Genomic DNA, 19,231 nt, shown 5'->3' with positions numbered 1-19,231 from the left:
TGCTCATCCCTCATCCCAGAGCCACACAGACAGGGAGGGGCAGTGCAATCACCCATTACTTTTGTAATGGTATTACACTGCTTTTGTAGGGTGGTGACACCCAGGCCAATGTGCTGACACCAGGCATCTCTGACCAGGGTGCTTCCTGTGCTGGCACAGAAACGGGAGGCAGGAGGCTCACAAACCTCTGAACAGACCATGGCAGGAGAAATCACAGTGCTACCTGCACCTAGCCTGAGGACAGCTTGCTGAGGCATGGCAGTATTTGGTTATCATCTTGCTAGTGCAAACCAGAGAGAGAAAATGTGCACAGCATGGCACATTACAGACTTTACCCAACTGCTCATGAGGGCTATGATGATGGGCCAAAACCCATCTGGAAATAGGCTGCTTGTCCGTGCCTGAGAGAAGGATATCTACAAATCTGGTCTATTTCCCTCATTTAAAAGCCTACATCAGCAGCACTGCTTGTGGTACTCTATGCTGAAAAGATTGCAGCTGATGCTCCTTGAAGATGACAGCAGTACTGAGCCACTGCTAGCAACAGAACCCCTGGCAGGTGGGCTTCAGCCTTGTGTATAGAGTGGGGCTGGTAAGTGGGCTGCTGGCTGGTGTGTGGTAAGGTGCAGAGACTGCCTGTATGGACCAGCTTGTGTTTCCAGTAAGTCAAACTCAAAAGTACTAATCTACTCCTCTCTGACCTTTCGGGTTTCATCTATTTCAATGCATGAGGCAGTGCAGCAGCCTTTTGCGGAGCTGTGACTGATGGGCAAGGGGAAAGAATGTAGACTGCAGCTACGTGCCTTAGCAGGGTAGCTTGGAGCAAGAGTCCTGCTAGGTCCTGCTTCTCCTGTGCACTCGAGGACAACATCACCAGCTCCCTCCATACCATGATGCTCCTTCCCAGCTGTGCTGCTGGCCAAGCTGAAGGCTCCATCAGCCCACCAAGACCTGCCTGTGAGCTGGCACAACATGGCAGTGCACCTCCACACATGCAAGGGGAGCAAGGGGAGCATGTGGAGGCATAGCCACCAGTAGCAGGGAGCCAAGAGGGTCAGCAGGGAAGAGACCTGTGATACTACATGGCATGTCACACTCATTAGCCAGGTCCAGTCCTGCAGCAAGGAGGGACCCTTCCTCCCCAGGGACCCCATCACCCCACAAACCATTCTTCCTCAGCCTGTCCAGCCTACGTGCATAGGCCCCCCCTTCTAAATGTGGGGCTCTGATTACTGGCTCTGGATTAGACTCCTGTGCATGCAGGGCTGTTTCCTGGGCTCCAAGTTCTCCCCTCTTGCTGCCTGTGTCTTCAGTGTATCATGCCAGGCCTTAGGAGTAACTCAAATCCTATATTGGAAACAAAGAGTTAAGCATTTTCAATCTTTATTTTACAAAAATAAACCAGTTTTGCCCTGACACTCTGTGGCCCCCAACCTTTCCCTCCACCCCTGCTCCCTTTCCTCTTCTGGAGCTCTGGCTGTTGCGTGCCACAGCCAGCTGCTCTTATGGAGGCTGCCGGCACTGCACACTCCTGTGAGTCTCCCCAAACAAGGACCAGAAAAGGGGGTTGGTGCCCTTTTGTGACTGCCTCTTCTTCCCAGAATCCAAGCTGGAAACGGTCCAAAGATGCCTCATGGTGGCTCTGCCATTTCTGCACAGGGAGCAAGTCTTAGGCAAATCACTCAGAGTACATATCAAGAAGGAATGTCTGTCCGTCCAATTCCTTCCCTTGGATGGAAAAGCAAGCCCCACGAAGTTACTTCTTGCCATCAGTGGAGCTGGCATGCTGCTGTCCTGCTGGCTGGCTCAGTGTTGGAAGCGTGGGGAGCTAATGTGGGGCTGGTGAAAAGAGTGTGTGGCATAAAGCACTTCTGGAGGCGGTGGAGGGGATGCCAGGATGGAGCAGAGCGGTTCATGGGAGCTCAGCATTGAGGTGAAGTGCTTCATTTCCTCTGTCAGCTGCTTGATCTCCCGGCGCAGGGCAGCATTCTGTCTCTCCAAGTCTTCACTCTCCTGAGGAGACAAAACCACAGGGGCTTCCTCAGCGTGGGACCCATAGGATGAGCTGGGGACACGAGGCTTGCGGTCCTGTGCCTCTCTGCCCCACAGAATTTCCAGAATGATATATTTCTGGTAAATTCATCACAGAGCCACGCCTGGGCAAACCCTCCTCCCCCAGCTGGCCAGGCCGGGTGTGGGTGCGATGCTGGCAGCCCCAGCCACGCTCCCCGGCCTCAGCTTACGAGAATTGACTGTGGCTTGTTCCCGCCCAGGCTTTCTCGCTCCCTCTCATGCACACATACATCTCCGGGCGCTTCCCGGGCAGCCCAGCCCCCGGGGGAGAGCACGTTGAATAACCGCCGTCTTTAACCAGAAAACCACCTGTCACAGGAAACCTGTCATTGCCCTGGAAAGAAGAGACTCACTGCTTCCTGCTAGCAGCCGGGGAAAGCAGCGGCACGATGGGGAGGAAGGGGAGACGCTTGAGTCAGAAGAAAAGAGAAACTGAGGCCTCAGAAGAACTGAATTAATACTGGTATTAATGAGAATAACAACAAAGGGGTTAATAATGATGTTCAGCCTTGTCTCAACACTACTGAAAGCATCAACGCCTTTGCTACCTCTGCTTCTGCTGAAGTGCAGCCAGCTCCAGGCTGAAGCACTGCAGGCATCAACTGACCATGGAGCCAGCAGCCTGGGCAGGACCAAAGGACTGGAAACTCAGCTGAGAGAGCTAAAGCAGGATGCAGCACTTGGAGGCTCTGGAAAGCTGCACCACCACATTGGCAAAGCAAACCTTCTGCTCGCCCCTCTGCTGCTACGCTGATTCCTGATGGTGCCCACTCCATGCACAGGTCGAAATGCACCCAGCAATTGCAGCAGGAGCTCACACAGCAAACAGCATCGCTCAGGTGTGACCAAACAGTTTGGAAATCATGACTGTTGTTGAACTCAGGAATTGATGGGAATCACCCAGAGGCCAGGAGTCCCAGTTTTCCCATGACTCATTCTCCTCAAAACACAAGCTAGAAAACCCTGGGGCAGATGGAGCTGGTGGCTCCTTTCATACCACCATAGCTCAAACTGAGCCATGCTTTTCTGGGAAGAACCACATCAGAGAAACAAAGTCCCTGATGCAGAATCCACCAAAGACAAAGAGCACTCAGGGAATGAACCTAGGAGCAGCACGGGGTCACTGTCCACTGGAATTGAAAAAAATTAGCAGAGATTTACCATCCATCTTCTACTTGCCTCCCTGCATTTTTTCATCTACCTGTCGGGATCCAAAATGGGCTTAGCCCACTGCCCCATCCCAATGGGAAGGCAAGGACTGTGTGTTATCAATGCTAGCTTGAGCAGTAGTAATCTCATAAGCAAGTGGTTTGTTATCTGCTCTAAGAAAAGCAGCCCAATTCTGGTTGGTGCACAGCTAGGCAGGATTTTCCAGGCAGAAGCTCAGAGCCCATTCCTACCCCTAGGATTACTGTGGAGAGAGCAGTGACCCCAAGGAAATGGTGGTTTTTCACCTCTCTCAGACATAGTTGCCCAGAGCCTTTGCTGCTGGCAGATGTAATGCAATCAGCCTAGAGCCATGTCAGCTCTAAAAGGCTCATCAGCTACTGAGAAAAGAGTGAAATCTGTCTTGAACCCAGCTCCAACTATGGGCTAAGGGCACTATGTAAGGAGGAAGGTTCAGAACTGGATTCTCAGGAATTGTTTCCAGTAATGGGAATATGGGGGAATATGAAGACTGCTAAATCAAAGGACTTTTTTTGAACATGAGCTCAACTAGCACTTTTCAAAGGACAGCCAAGCCCAGCACAGGGATAAAGATGGTTTCTGGCCACTGCAGGCTGCGTGTTCTTCATCTTTCCCACCAGTGGCCCAAAATACATTGGACTGCACTTATCAATGTGCAAAATGCAAAGTATCCCAGACCTTATGCTCTGACACTGACTACATACTCCTGCCCAAACACACACAGCCAGAAGTGACCATTCCTCCCGAAAGGCAAGACATCTAATTGTTCACACTGGGAAGAGCTGTGGGGGTGCCCACAGTGCCACAGAAAAGTACCCTTGTATGCTGTTGCACCTCTGCATAAGTGGTGGCATGAATCCCAAACCTGGGGAGAGCCAGCCCAGGTGAGACTGTGCTTTCAAAGAGCTCAGTCAGAAGAGGTTGGGAAAGGAAATCGGTGATGAAAGACTGAGAGATAAAGATGGATTCAAAACTAGCTGCAAAACTAAACGCTTCCGTGGCCGTTGTCCTGGGCTGTGTGCTCTCGCTGCAGGTGTTGACTCCTTCATCCTGCCCTGGCCTCACTTCTCCTGTCCTGCCTCCACTGAGCATCTCTGCTCCAAGTCCCAGGGGAAAAGCACATTGTCTCCTCTGAGTCCTCAGCACCAGGGATGAGAAAGGGTCGGAGTGCTCACCAAGTGCAGTGTGTCTGCTTTCTGGGTCTGCCTCAGGCGGCTCTTCTGGGCAGCAATTCGATTCTTCTCCCTCCTTTGGACTTTCCTCATGTCATCAGAAGAGTCCTAGGGAAACAAGGCATGGAAATGACTGGGTAATTCTCTCCCTCACCCTTCTTCTGTTATTTGCTGTGAAAGGGACACAGCAGATAACATCACTGAAGCACAGGACATGGGCTACACACCCTCCACACCAGTATAAAGCCATAGTCCAGGGGATGTGTGATACTTTTAGTACCCCTGTTGCCAGGAGGGGCACATCTGACATCCTTGGGGATCCCAAAACAGCTGGGAAATGACCACTCTCCCTTCACCAACACAGAGCCTGGGATACATTTTGATGGACCAGAGTAAGGACCTCCCTCTGGAAGAAAGACAATTTGATTTCTTGTACAGAAAACATTTTCCTTTCCTGTCTCTCTGCAGGGTAGTGGCTCTGCAGACATTCCAGCTCCTTGGCTATACCATTTTTCCAGATATTCAGCCTGTGTTTTCCTCTTTTCACCCCTGAAGGCCCCTCCCTTCTCCATCACCCTCCTGCCTCAGGCTTTATTTGTTGCAGACCCTCACAACACAATATGGCCCCTGCTTTCTTAACTAGACAGACTCTGAGCTTTTGTTTTTAACACAGATCTTATTTGCTCCACCTCTCTGATCTCTGTCCTTGCTCTTTTCTGGAGTCCCTTGGTAGCAATGCCTGCAGTGCTGACTGCAACACTCCCAAGCCCCTTAAGCAGGGGAGAACAGAGGTCTCCAGGCTTCAGGTCATGAGCTTCATGCACCAGTCATTCTCTGCTGAGATCTGGTCCTGCTGCTGCCTTCTGACAGTTGAAACTGTCACACAGACTTTCATCTTCTATTTTCATATTGCACTGCCCCTCTTGTGGACTCTTTAGCATTCACACCACCACTTCTCCACAAGACTACAAAACTCAGCCACAAAAGTTATCTTCCCAGCCCATCTATCTGTCCACATCCCCCCCCCCCCCCCCAACCCAAGATATTTTTCTTCTTTGAACTTAACCGTTTTATCCTTGCCTTCAATACCCTGAAAATGTCTCAGATATAGCAGCTCCCACATCCTGCATCTAGTCCGGTCCCTATCGTTTGGAAAACCTTGTGCTTTATCCCTGTCTTTACCAGGATGCATTCCCATCCTTGTTTGGAAGCCAAAAATCATCTGCCCTGATGATCCCCAAGATTTCTGAGCAAAGTCTCAGGCGCTTGCTCTTGTTGCCAGCCCTAGACAAATGGCAAATGACAGATAACATAAAGTTTAGCCAGAAAAGGCAGTGAGAATACCTCAGACTTGTGTCTGTATCTGCCAGCAAAAAACCTACCATTAAGGTATGCCATGCAAAATCCCTCTGTGAAGCATCGCTAACACGAAAAACCTCTGAGGCTGAACAGTAAAGAAAGCAGATCCAAAGCAGCAGGGCTTTTCTGGGTCCTGAGTGCTGTCCACAGAAGCAGGAAGCAGGCAGGCTGCCCCTGAGACACCCTGGTCCATGGCCAGGAGGTGCCTGCTCAGGCTCCTCACTAGAGCACCGACTCACGCCGAAGCTTCCTGCCTGCCTGGCATGTATCACAGGACCCACCATGCCTGGGGGTCCTGGGCCCCCAGCTGCCCCTGGCATAGCCCCAGGTAACCAGGTCATCTCTCTCTGCCCATACCCAGCTCTGTGGCTGGAGCTTCTGCCAGGGCCCTTGGCTGAGCCCTGCATCTCTCTCCCCACAGCCATTCTTAGAAAGCTCTGCCATATTGCCCTGTGAAAACACCGACAGTGGGTGCCACCCTACTTCCTGCCCACTCATGGCCCCCTGAAATACTCTCCAGCTGGGGAGAGCTGGGGAACAACCCCTGCTTTACCTGCTTGCTGGGAGGGGGAGACTGGCTGAAGCTGCTGGAATCACTGCTGTCAGAGCTGTGGGGCATGGCTGCTGTTTCTGGCTCCCAGGGTCTCTTCAGCTTACGTTGTGCTCTTGGTGTGCCTGCCTTCTGTCTTGCTTCTCTGCCTCTCCTCTGTCCTCCTCTGTCACCTCTGATATGGCCCTTGGTTCCCTGCTCTCACTCGTCTCGGAAGCACTCTGTCCTTCTGCGCAGCACTCCGACACTTTCGCTGCCTCTCCTCTCAGAGCCTCTGCACCTTCCCTTTAGGTCTCAGCCTCCTTGTGGTTTCTCAGAACCTTGGGGATGTAAGCTGAAAGTCACGTGGCCGGAAACTTTAAGGCAAAGAAGAAAAGTTACAGAAGAAGAAAAAAGTTTTTAAAAACCAATTTTAAAAAAAAGAAGAAGAAGAAAAGCACATCTGGGAAAAATGTGCTTCAAAATAGCTTGAAAAACCCCCGAAAAACACCTTCAGGCAGTTGAAAAACAACGCGATGGGTTTTCTCTGAGACAAACAGCAGAGATGGAAAGGAAGAAAAGCCCCAGCTCTGGCTGTGAAACTTGGACCTTCAAAGGAGGGCAGTGCGGAGGAGGTGCCACTGGGAGCCCCAGAAATTCCAGGGACACTGTGTCCCATGCCAGCCCTGTGCAGGCAGGAGGTCAGTCCAGCCCCAGGTAACCTCAGTCACCCCAACACAGCTGAGGAAATTCCCAGGCAGACACACATCTCCCCACAACCCTCCCACCCCCTCCTGCCGCCCCCACACCATTGACGTGGGTCCCGGGGAGGGGACGGGTACCCTCAGCAGGTGCCACATAAACACTGTTAGTGCAGGTGGTTCACATGGGCACGGCGAAGCACCAGTCCCATTTAAGAAGAAAGGCTCAGGGTCATAGGATGTTTGGACTGGATTTGGGTGGGACTAGTATTTTCTATAAAGCAAAGCTATTTAGCACTCTAAAACATTCATTAGTATGTCACCACTGACCCATAAAGGAATATCAGCCCTGGCAGACAAAGTGCTGTAAACATAAGAATCTATGGATCAGACCATGCAGACAGCAGCAAGGAGGAGCTGCTTTGGATCCCCTTCTTTGTTCCCGGTCTGTGCTCTCTGGGACTACTTCTATCCTTAGTACAAGCCTCAGAAGACTAAAGATGTGCAATCAGCCCCTAGGACAGCAATACCTCAGGAGTACCCTCGGAGTACCCCATGCTAGTGGCTCTGGAGGTGACAATGCAGGAGTAGGAGGTGCCAAAGCAGGGACCATTTGCTTTCTGATCTGCTCATGTCACCAGATCCAGCAGGATGAGCCACGGTCACGTGCCAACAGGCTCTCCATCCACAGACAGGACCACACGACTTTGGAGCTGCTAAGTTCTTGCATGTGCAATAAGGAGCAGATCTAGAAACAGGCATGAACCCACTCACAGTAACACACTCCTGTGGAAAACAGCAATTCCCAGTTCCCAACTTACTGAGTTTTGTTGCCTGTGGGTGTTTTGTTTGCATTTCTCCTGCCTCAAGCAGGAACAGCTAGCAAGTCTCAGCAGCAGGGCATAGGCCAGGGCACTTGAGATGCAGTGGTCATTAGGGCAAGAGTATTGGCAGATTTGGGGTTGCAGCTGTATTGCAGCACAGAAAGCACACTTGCAGAGAAGTATGTGCAGACTTGCATGGGCACTGCTGGCATTTCTTCCCATCCTTGCCACTCATGGAGCCAACACAGGAACAAACATGGCCAAAACCAAGAACTGCATAGGGCTGGCTGCAGGCTGGGTGGTTCAGGGACATCTCTTGGCTTAGCTCCAGTAGCAAAACTACTCCATTTTGGCCTGTTTGCCCCTTTAGAAACATCCTGTGGCACTGGTGTTCTACCCTTACGCCCTTTTATCTGAACATTTCACAGCATTGAGTGTATTTTTCCTCCTGGTGGCTATATGGAAATGCTAGGGTCCACCACACATTTTAACATGTCTGCAAGGGTTTGCTCGGCATGATCCACCCTGAGGGACCCAATTTGCTGGAATGCAGCCCCCCTGTAGCACGCAGGGCTCTTCTGGTGCAGCTGGCTCTGGAAATGGAGTAGCCGAAGGCATTGGTGAGGTGAGAGATGTTGAGTTCAGGTCTCCCAAGGCACCGGCCAGCAGCACAACCCTTGAAGGATCCATTAGCTCACTGCATCACTACACTTCCTCTGAATTCTGCAACCCTGTGCAGCACTTCCTTTCCAGGAAGCACACTGCAGGATTCCCACTCTCCCAAGGAAACCACACTCCTCTGCTGGTGAGCAGGTCTCAGAGACTGCCTGGCCTGTCCTGCTCTGCAGGTTGCTGGATGGAGGGAGCTCCTTCCTCAGAGAAAAATATCCTTATTCCATTATTGGGCAAATTAGGTGAATTCCTTCCTTTTGTATCTAGCAAGGCCAGCGTCTGGGAGACAGTTGGGAAGGTGGTGGGGCTGTTGGCAGAAGGTGGTGAGGGAAGCTGAATGTCCTGGCAGGAGCTGGACAGTTAGTGCAAAACTGTCCAGAATGTGGCTGTGGCAAAGGCTGTTCTTAGATCCACAGGAGGGAGGTTTTGAGCGCACCTTGGTTTGCCCAGAGCTGGGCTTTTCTTAACAGCTGATGAACACACCTCAGGAGAGAGCAACAGCACAGGAGAGGGTTTGGACAACTGGCCTTTCTGAGCAGGGCTAAGAGAGCATCCTTTTTCCTGCCTTGTCCAAACACTCTCTTTGCCCTTGAACTGGCCATGCTGTTAATGAATTCCTGCCACTTATGAGCAAATAAGTGTCTGTAAGTGAGACAAGTGTCTCTTGGTGGGAAGATGGGCAGAGCTTTCACAATGCTTCTCTGGGCTGGGCTGGACCCATGTTGTCTCCTCACAGGCAGTGAGATCCCCCTGCCATTTCTCTGGTCAGAGACATGATCCCCCAACCCAGAGCAGCAGAAACCACCAGTATGGCTCCACCAGCATCTGCTTACAGCTCTGTGGGAACTGCCCTGGGCACCTGCTGCAGGCACAACATGGGGAGCTGATTTCCTGCTGCCCCTGCCCAGGCTCCCCACCACTATGAGGGGGAGCTTCAGGAGCCAGTCTCCTAATCTCTGTGCTTGACTTAGGTGACTAAATTTATACTGTGAATAACATCCCCTGACTTCCTCTCTGGGATCATTTCATTTTCTTTGATCTTAATCACAGGAGCTGTGATATCATCGTCAGTGGCACTGGAAAAACTCACCAGTGCTAGGCTACTGCCATACCAGCAGCTTGATGGAGAAAGGATATTTCCAGAGGTTTTTAGGGGAAGGACAGGGCCAACCAGTCCTGTATTTGTCCCTTGTGAATTACAGCAGGCAATGCTGAAGGGAGTCCGGTTCTCCCAGGACACTGGCTGCAGGGACTCTGGAGCCTGGGCTTAGTGTGATCTCAGCCGTGGAGAAATGGTTTGAAAGCAGCAAGATGCAGTTCAGCAAGAACAAATGCAAATGTAAAGCAAAGCGAGCTGTAGATAGAAGATCTGGGGAGTAACCAATGGGGCAGCAGAATAGCAGGGAAAAATCCGGGGGTTGCAGAGCATCAAAAACTGAAGCTTTGCCAGCAGCAAAGGGGCCAGGTATTGACCTGGGGTTCTGGGGCAAGGCAGAGGAGGCGACTGCCTTGTGCTGCCTGTGCAGGGTCAGGACCCGTTCAGAGTCCCAGGCCAAGAAGTGAAGTAGTCTGGAAGAAAAACAATACAAAGGATAAACACACAGAAATATTGTACTAAGAGAAAGGAGTGAAGAAATTTGGCCCATTTAGCCTAGAAAAGAGAAGTTTTGGGGGTGGGAAGTGGGTGGTGAGCAAGGAACAGTCTTTCATATGTTGTAATGGAAAGGGTGGTCAGCTGCTGTCTGTGCAGCCAAAGCAGGGTAAGAAGCAACAGGCTCCAACTGTGGCAGGAAAGGTGGAGGTCTGATGTTCGAAGCAAGATGAAGTTAGAAGACCTTGGGATGGGCAATTCAGGAAAGTTATTCAAGCCCCTTTATATGAAGTGACTGGGGAGAAACCTCTCTCGAAAAAAGTCCAGGTTGAATCCTGCCTCTGTGGGATGGATTATGTTATGAGTTATGTTTCCAGGGTTTCAATAAGGAAAAATAAATTTAAAAAAAAAACCTACTGGGATGGGTTCCTCAGAACCAAGAGAGCACATAGGGTATTTTTCAGCCAGGACCTTTGCTTCAAAACCTCTTTCCCCATGTCCCACCTGTGCAACCATCTTCCTCAGCACAGGTGGGTCCTGGAGTTTCCTTGTAAACCTGCTGCTCCAGAGCTCTTTCCTGCAGCAGGCTTATGACAGCAACATTCAAAACTGCATCTCACCCCATTCATCCCACTCATCTTGTTTGCACAGCCATTCAGTGCATAGTGCTATTTAAAAATCCAGCCTAGACCAGTTACCAGATTCAGCCTCCTGTAAACCACCGAGGTTGTTTCTGCTTCACATGTAGCATTTTATGCAAATAATTTCTTACAATATTCGGACAATTGCAACAACATAATTCCCCACATAAGTTTGAAGACTTTTGCATAGAAATCAGTGCTGAGTTGAGATGTTAAGCAAATGGCTGTGTTGAAGGAAGTCCCTGCTCTCTACCAGACACTTTTGCCATGTCCCGCTCTGCCAGCACATGTTGTCCTGTCTGTGAGGTGTGCAGCTTCCCCAGTCTCTGTCACCAGGGCTATTTCATCTTGACTGAGCTCAGTGTGAGAGTGAGGTTGTGCCAGGAGAGCTGAAGCATAGGCCCACCAAATTCATCCCACTTGGTGCAGAACAAACACCAATGCTTTCAGTCCTTACTCGGTGCAACCAGCCAATGTCCAGGAAACAGGTACGTTACACCCCGAATGTCTGATAAATGACAAGGGCTGTAGTCAAGCACTCAAAACTATGGAAATCCCGTAATTGAATCCCTACAGCACACTGCATTTACACCCTCATGCTGTGTAACATGCTGTGCTCTGTAGCTGCGTGGTCCACTAGGGTTTATTCCCTGGGATGGCTGTGTTACCTTCATCTTGTCCTGCAGCCAGCCTGCTCCAACATCCTGCTTTTCCATTTCTTCACAGACTCTTTCTAATGTTCATCACTTCAGCACTGAATGAGTGTTTCAGGGTTATTTATGAAGCTGTTTTCTCAGCCACCTTTTCAGGTCCGAAGTGGGGGATGAGGGGATGGAGTTATACCTATTTAACAGGTGCAAAATAAGAGACAAAAAGAAATTTAAGTCATAAGTACTCATTCATTTGGATACACATTTTGAACCAACTAGAATCTAAATTTTTCAGTGATTTTGGCACTATATAGCACTTAATTTAGCCAAACCCCAGATCCTGATGTCTGTGACTGCATCTGCAAACCTTTAGCACTTCTGTAAAGCAGCTCTGGGAAATGAGGAAGATGCAGCTGCTCCTTTGAAAGCTCTTGCTTATGTGGCTCACCGACTCACAGAGTAACTTCGAGGCAGGGGTAGACACAGACCCAGCTCTCCAGGGAGGCATCAGCGGTCCACCCAGGAGAACGTCCTTTCTTTCTGCAGTCTCTTGCTTCACCAACTTGATAGGAGCTTCCCAGCCCTGCTAAGAAAGGAGGCAGCCTAGCTGTCCAACTTATTGCTCCCTCCAGCCAAGGTCCAGCCTGGGTGCTGAAGAGGTGGCAATCCAGGGCAAACTGCAGGAAATTATCATATGCACAAGACAGCTGAGCTAGGCTGCCCAGGCAAACCCATTTCTGGCAATTTCTAGGTCTTTGGTACTTGGCTTTGCCACTTTCCTGTGGGTTTTTTTTTTTGAATGTCATTAGTAATGCATTTTTTGTGTCCATATTTTAAAAGAAGAAAACTGTAGAAAGAAAACGCCACATGTGCTAGCTTTCCAGATATGGACACCGAGCTCCAGGTAGATGGGGTCCATCTGACTCCACTGGAGAAGAAGAGCAAGCCTGGCTAGAGCTCCAAGCTGAAGGGTTGACAGGAGGTTGGCAGGGTCAGATGTCCTGCACATACAGGAGTTTCAGTCTCAAGACACAGATTATGAGAGTTCACAGATTATGAGAGTATTTTGAAGGGATTAACCACATTCTCCTTCCCCTGTCTTGTACAGATGAACTGGTTGTGTCTTTAGTTGATCAACCTCTAATCTGTTCCTGGCAAGGACTTAGCACCTCATGAGCAAGTACTCAGATGTACACTCACAAGAGTCTCCAGGTCAGCAGATCCCAAACCCTGGTAGAGTACATCCATTCAAGGCCAAACTTTCTCTCACTGCTATCTTCACAGGCTTTGTCTACCTCCTGGGATCGGTCAAAAATGGACCAGATCACCCAGCCACGCTTGGGACACTGAAAAGGTTCAGCTATCAGACGCCCCCCAGTCAAGCAGGGTGTCTTTGTTTCCGCTGCCTGGGCTGAGCCCACCAGTTGAACTATCCAAGCGCATGGACAGGGTGTGTGGAGGGTGCAGATGTTGTCTGACGGTTTGACTCATCTCGGAGGTAGTCTCGTTCGGTGATGACGGGGAAGGCCCAAAGAGGAAGGGCAGTGACCCGTTTAACCAGAAGGGCTGATCCACCCGGGGTAGACTTACTGGTGATGGCAAGGGGCCATGGCCCCAGCTTCCTTCGTGCTTTCCAGTGTGTGCATTTCCAGGCCACACAAGAGCAGGAGAGGCACATGCGCCTGTTCAGCCTGACCATGGTGGCAGCAGGACTCAGCCTTGGGCCTCTGCTACTGCTGCAGTGAATCCAACTGCAACGACCAAGCAGCAAAAGTTGTGCTCCCAGGGGATGAACAATGCCTGATGGAGGATCTGATGTTCACTGGGCATTGGTTGAAACCATGATCCATGGCATGGGGGTGGATGGTGAATGCATCACTTGTCTCTTAAATTAATACATGACTCTTGAGTGTATTACGTTGCTGCTTCGTGACTCCATTCTGAGGAAAATGTTCTTCAATACCACCCATCACCACAAAACACGTTCAAGACTCCCAAGGATTGAGTACAGCTTATTTAGGGCATGTTCTTGCAGATAGACTCTGAGACACCCACCTCAGCAGGAGATGGCTGTGAACAACACTCATGCTAGTACTGTACTTCCACCCCAATGGGATCTGCTTCACTTTTGGATTACGGGGCTGTGTGCACTGGTTTTCCCTTCTCTCCACCCAACTTGGTGGGAACAAGAGCTTCCCAAACCTTCAGCTCGTGCAGCATGGTTGGAGGAGGTGTTCAGCACAAGCAGCTGCGCTGACGGGCTCACATGCAGTGAGCTTGTGCCCAGGTGTGTGTGGTGCTTGTATAAGCAGTGCCAGAGCCCAGCACGTCGGAGGCAGCGTGGGGGAGGACGGGCAGCATGGGGCAGAGTGGCTGTGAAGGAGAGGACTGGGGAGCTGTGCAGAAGGTACACGCAGTGCCTGTGCAAGTAGCACTGAATGGCAGAGCCATACTGGCAGAGTTATCAAAGCACACAAATGGGTATAAGCCCCATCAGCCTGGACAGTGCACCCTGGCACACACAGCTCTCGCCTGCTGCCAGCTCTCTGGGAGACAACGCAGAGTCCCAGAGCAGGCTGCTGGGGGAGGCAGCAGTAGGGCTGAGCCCCTGACCCACACCTGGTCCATCCCCCAGCCAGGGCTCTTCAATGTCTTTTTGAGAAAAACACAAGGAAGGAGGCCCATGGTCCAACGCCCAAACACCAAGGGAGGCCTTGCTTAGTGCTGGCTATTTCAGAGGGCTTGTGAAGTCCCACAGGTTTCCCCAGGGGCTGGGAGCAGCAGATGGAGGGAGGGAAAGGGAGCAGTTTCAGATGATCATCAATCCTGTACTTTCCACCCTTGCATTTTGGTACCCTGGCAAGAGAGAGGCGATCTGTAATCAGCCTCCTGGGACATGGCTGCTTTTCCTACAGCTTTGTCCATGGCTGCCAACACCAGTGCCCAGACACAGGTGACCTGCAGCCTCCCATGGCACCTCATCCCTGATGGTGCTTTGGAGGTGGGATGAGGGAGAAGTGCTACACCCTAAGACATGCCAGTAGTGATGGTGCAAGGCCCTGACTTGAAGACTTGGTCCTCCTGGTGTCACTAATAGTGCCAAAATTGGTTTCAAAGAAGGGACGGTAAAAAAGAAACTCCTTGCCACCATTCTTTACCCAAACCCCAAAGTAGATGTCCAAGAATCATCCCATCTTTCATCTTATTTAAGCCAAACTTTTTAACTTCAGTTTTGGGTATCCCTGTTTTTCATATCAATATCTGATTCTTTGTGAGTCCTCTGAAGCTGTTGGCCAGCAGGGCATCTTGTCCACCTGCACAAACCAGTTTTCTGGCTCTGTGAGAAGTGTGTCAGTTTACCAGTGTGAAATGAGTTGTCTTTCCATTTCTTTGAACATCTTGTGAGGGGGTGAGCAGAGGTTATCTCTAAGCCAGGGATTGCTCTGCACATCTCTATCATGTGGCATTTCACTGGTTTCCACTCTAAACTGGTGGGACTTTTAGTCCCTACATAGGGAAATTTTCCTGCAGTCCTAATTTAGGTCAGCACCCATCTTTGGATGTCTCCTGATTTCACAGCAGGGAAGACAGAAGCAAACACAGCAGCCCAGGGAAGCTTCCTCCCATCTACTACGGCATTACAGTTATAAAGGATAGATGTGCTCTTCTTCATCCCATTCCTCATGTAGCCTTTCCCCACTGCTGCACAGTGAGAGGGACCCACCAACTAGCTCTATCTTGAATTTGGAGCACAGCCTTGAACCCTTTGGCACTCTCATCTAAACTTCCCAGGTGCCAGCTGGCACTTAGGGACACTCCAGAGCATGGCTGGGAGAAATGCTGAGGTGCTGCTACCCCAGCATGCAAACTCAGCTGCCGAGCAGCGCAGGACCCTGCAGCCACAGCAGACGGTTGCTATCAGGTGAGGAAATGTGCTGCTCCAAAGCCCTGCCTGAATGAGGCTCCATGTCACACAGGGTACACTGGCAGCTTGCTTTGCTCCTAAACTTGTTCACGTAATCCAGCGACCTGCAGGTATTTAACAGACAGCGGAACAGTGCCTGCATCCACTTTACAGACACAGAGAACGCCTTGCACCTGCAGCTGAGGTAGTTAGTTTGGACCAGTGAGTTTAGCTTTGCCAGCCTGTTACACTGGCTGCATGGGGTGCCATCATGCTGCCCAGCCATAGAGCAGTGCCAGCATGCACCAGCACATGACTACCTTAGCCACTCATCCATTATCTGCTGGCTGGAGCTAGAGAGTGAATCAGGTCACTGCCTCCAGGGAAAGTCTGCACAGAAGAAAAGGGATGCCTCACTTGGCAAACACCTGCATAATGAAGCAGTGCCTCTGCCTGGCACCCACAGAGTTTGCCTCTGTCACAGAAGTCAGTAGCCCACGTACTGAGAGGCACCTGCCGATACCCACACATTAGCTCTAGTGCAAACCCCCTCTTGCTGCTTGTCTAGTCACCAAGTGTTCAGCATCACCCTGAGATGAGCTGTCAGTAGCCATTTTATCCTCAACCAGAAACTACATGTTAGCCTGCTAGTGGCTCCACTGGATTTGGGAGCCTGCAGACCTACAGCACAGCCTTGCTGCCCAGGTCTTTCTGACAACCTCATGACATTTCAGCACAAGCAGGTGTCCAGCAAATCCAACCAGCCCAGATGATGCTGCTGGAATTGGGGCCATGGCAAAGCAGAGGCAGGAACTGCAGTGTCAGGAGTCAGGACTTCCCCTGACGGTGTCACAGATGACAACTCAGCAAGTTCATTCTGCAGAAACTAGATAACATCAGCACAAGGTGGTGGTTACTGGCAAACGATCCTGTTCCTGAAGCCTCATCTGAGACGTGACAGGCTGCAGTGAAACCTCATTGTCAAACAGACCCAAACTCTGCTTTTGCTGAAACGCATGTGGGCTTCTGGAAGTAGCTTCATGATGGTATCTCCTAGGAGCCAGGGCTGGAAAAGTGCATCACCTTGCTAACACAGGGCCTTTTTGTCTAGCAGAGTCCCTTGAACTAGACAGCGATGCAGAGCTGTCAGTCTTACCCACAGTGATCCACCTCCTGCCTTCACCACCAAATTAGCCCATCACTTTAGCTAATTGGGAATAACTTCTTGCTCACCCTGACAGATAAAGGCTCAGGGTCGTTAAGCTCTCTCACCCCACAATCACACACTGCATCTTCAGCCCAAACTCAGCCCCAGGTGATGCATGGGCTGCAAAGCCTGGTTCTGGCCTTTGTGAGCTGCTCGGTGTCTCCCTGCCAGCCTCAGCTCCATCTCCTTCACCACCTTCTCCCCACGTGTGTGGTGAGGAGCTGAAATGTGCCTGTGCTGGGCAGGAGACCCAGCCCTGTGCGGGCAGAGCCACTGAGGCTGTCACAGGCACTGAGGCTTGGGGAAGCATCACAGGCACTGGCTGTGCCTGGAATTACAGCTCAGTTGCAGTGGAGGAGTCTGCCCAAGCTGACAGGTGCTCCCAGGCTTCTGCTCCTGGGGATTCAGATGCAGAGAAAAGGCAAACTCCAGACATGATGTCATGGGTGCCAGCCCTTCCTGGTGGCCCTGACCAGCAAGACCTCCTAGCTGTAGGGAAGGATCTTTTCCTCATATGGAAAGTGTTGGTGGCAGAGGTGCTGACAGCAAGCTCCCTGCCCATGGGGCTGACTACACCTCTGACAGCAGCTGTCCTGCCTGCCTCCATCACCGCCCCTGGGAAATTATCCTGGTCACCCCACCAGCCACATGGTATGGGGAGACTCATGCCCCTAACCAGGGACAAGTGACCTACCCTGCTCTGCCCACAGAGCAGTTTCCCAAGCCCAGCAGGAGCAGGATGCCTCCATGCGAGCATGGGATGCACATGGATCCATTCCCTTGGCTTGTGCCCACCTCCCACCCTCCTGCCCCCATGCTTCACTTGCCAGCAACCAGTGATCACAAATAAGCAAAAAGTGTGCAAAGCCACTGGGAGCCAGGTGATGCTTCCAGGCTCAGAGAAGCAGCAGCTGGTTTTTCTCATTTCTCTGTGAGCATCCTGGCAGCATAGTTTTCCCTGGCTCCAGTCCTGTGCCCAGCCATGGGCCATGATGGTGCCAGTACTGCTCAGCAGAGTCTGGCACCCATGTTAATCAAAGCAGTTTCCGTGACTCTTGGTAAATATCAAGGCTGGGGATTTTTGGGGCTTGTTTTCCAGCAAGTTGAGTAGAAGAACCAATAAGGACAAAGACAAATGAACCTGTTGCCCTTGGCTCAAAATGAAACAAGAGAGACAGGTCACTAGCAAAGGTTAGTTAATACCACTTACCACAGTGTTATGGAGTCGCCCTCAGCCCCTGACAAGAAGGGCAGAGGAGGCAATTTTCCATAGACAAAGTGAGAACAATATTGTGAAAGCTGCAAAATAATGACCTCCAAGCATCCTCTGCCCATGACCAGCTGCAAGCCAGGGGAGGGAGGGGCTGGGTGCCCCCATCCCAAGGACTGCACACATACCTTGCTCACAAGGGGATGGGGGCAGTGGGTTGGGAGAGGATGAGGAGGAAAGGAAGAGGGCCACAATGAAGCTTTGGGAGAATGATGGCCTGCTCAACCTCTTCAGGATGAGCTGATTGCAGGAGAGAGGGGTGAGGAGCTGGCAAAATGCTTCTGGAGAAACCAAGTTCTTGCTGTCCATGGGCCCTGACACTTTTCAGGGGTCCAGCAAGAAGAAGAGGGTCAGGAATGCAGTGTGGAGCACTCACACCAAACTACTGTAGCTGGACTCCCAACCCACTACCCCCGCACTGCCTCAGTGCCTGGTGATTTGAGACACTTCAGGAGTGAAGACGAAAGGGTGGCTTTGCAGAGGGAACTGGGGTAGTCTGTGAAGGACACCAGAGAGCTGTTGCAAGCATCAGAACAATGGAAAAGTAACACGGCTCACCTGCCTGGCATTCAGGAAAAATATGGGATCACATTACTCTGGAGAGCGCTCTGGCCTCACCTAGTGAGTGTGAGAAGGAGCACGAGAGTTATGACCTGAATGTGGATCTCACAAAACAGAAGATGGGCATGTCCTGGAGGAGGTTGCTGGCACCCTGGAAATTCCTGCTGGTGGTCCTGGTTGTTGAGCCACCTCAGGTATCTCAGAAGCAGAGAGGCCTGCAGGTGAAATGGCTGAGAAGCACCAGTGTTGCCAAGTGGGCTCACATGTTTAACAAGAACTATCTGACACCATAGGATGGCACCATGAACCATAGAATGACAGAAAGGTTTGAATTGAATGAGCTCGTTAAAGGTCATCTAGTTTCAAGCACCTGGGACTCCTTCCACTAGACCAGGTTGCTCAGAGCCCTGTCCAACCCGGCCATGAAGACTTCCAGGGATGGGGCATTCATCACTTCCCTGGACAACCTGTTCTAGTGCCTCACCCTCCTCATTTTAAAAAGTTCTTATATACAATCCAAATCCTTTTTCAGTTTAAAACTCTTGCTCCTTGTCCTATCACCACAATCCCTGGTAAAATGTCCCTCTCCAGCTTACTCATAGACCTTTAGGTACTGGAAAGGTGCTCTGAGGTGCCCCCAGAGCCTCTTCTTCTCCCGACTGAACAGCCCCAGCTCTCCCTGCCTTTCCTCATAGGAGAGGTGCTCCACACCCCTGCCCGCTCGGACCCGCTCTGAGAGCTGCCCGCCGGGCCGGGGGCGGTCAGTGCTCGGTCAGTGCTCCCAAGCCGGCGCTCCGGGCCGTGACCGAGCGGGAGCGGTGCCGGCCCCGTCCGGCCGCACAGCCCGGCCCGGCCCCGCCGCTCCCGCGGCGCCTCCTGCCGGCGGCCC

General features: G+C 51.4%; 1 protein-coding gene across 1 annotated transcript; it reads right to left on the bottom strand.

The window, feature by feature from the left end:
- Positions 1 to 1,366: 1,366 nt before the first annotated feature.
- On the bottom strand, positions 1,367 to 11,398 carry BATF (basic leucine zipper ATF-like transcription factor). The gene is made up of 4 exons (XM_042047307.1): positions 9,992 to 11,398; positions 6,346 to 6,698; positions 4,437 to 4,541; positions 1,367 to 2,013 (listed from the first exon to the last, which is right to left on the bottom strand). Exons 2-4 carry the CDS (start codon positions 6,409 to 6,411, stop codon positions 1,807 to 1,809), a joined length of 378 nt encoding a protein of 125 aa, XP_041903241.1. The 5' UTR covers positions 6,412 to 6,698; positions 9,992 to 11,398; the 3' UTR covers positions 1,367 to 1,806.
- Between the last annotated feature and the right edge of the window lie 7,833 nt (positions 11,399 to 19,231).

This window comes from Corvus kubaryi, unplaced genomic scaffold, assembly GCF_017639235.1.
Source record: "Corvus kubaryi isolate FWS band 111438036 unplaced genomic scaffold, C.kubaryi_AGA036_p1.0 66, whole genome shotgun sequence".
In the NCBI taxonomy this organism is placed as follows: Eukaryota; Metazoa; Chordata; class Aves; order Passeriformes; family Corvidae; genus Corvus; species Corvus kubaryi.
The sequence above is the reverse complement of the archived record's forward strand: the minus strand, read 5'-3'. Positions and strand labels throughout refer to the sequence as shown.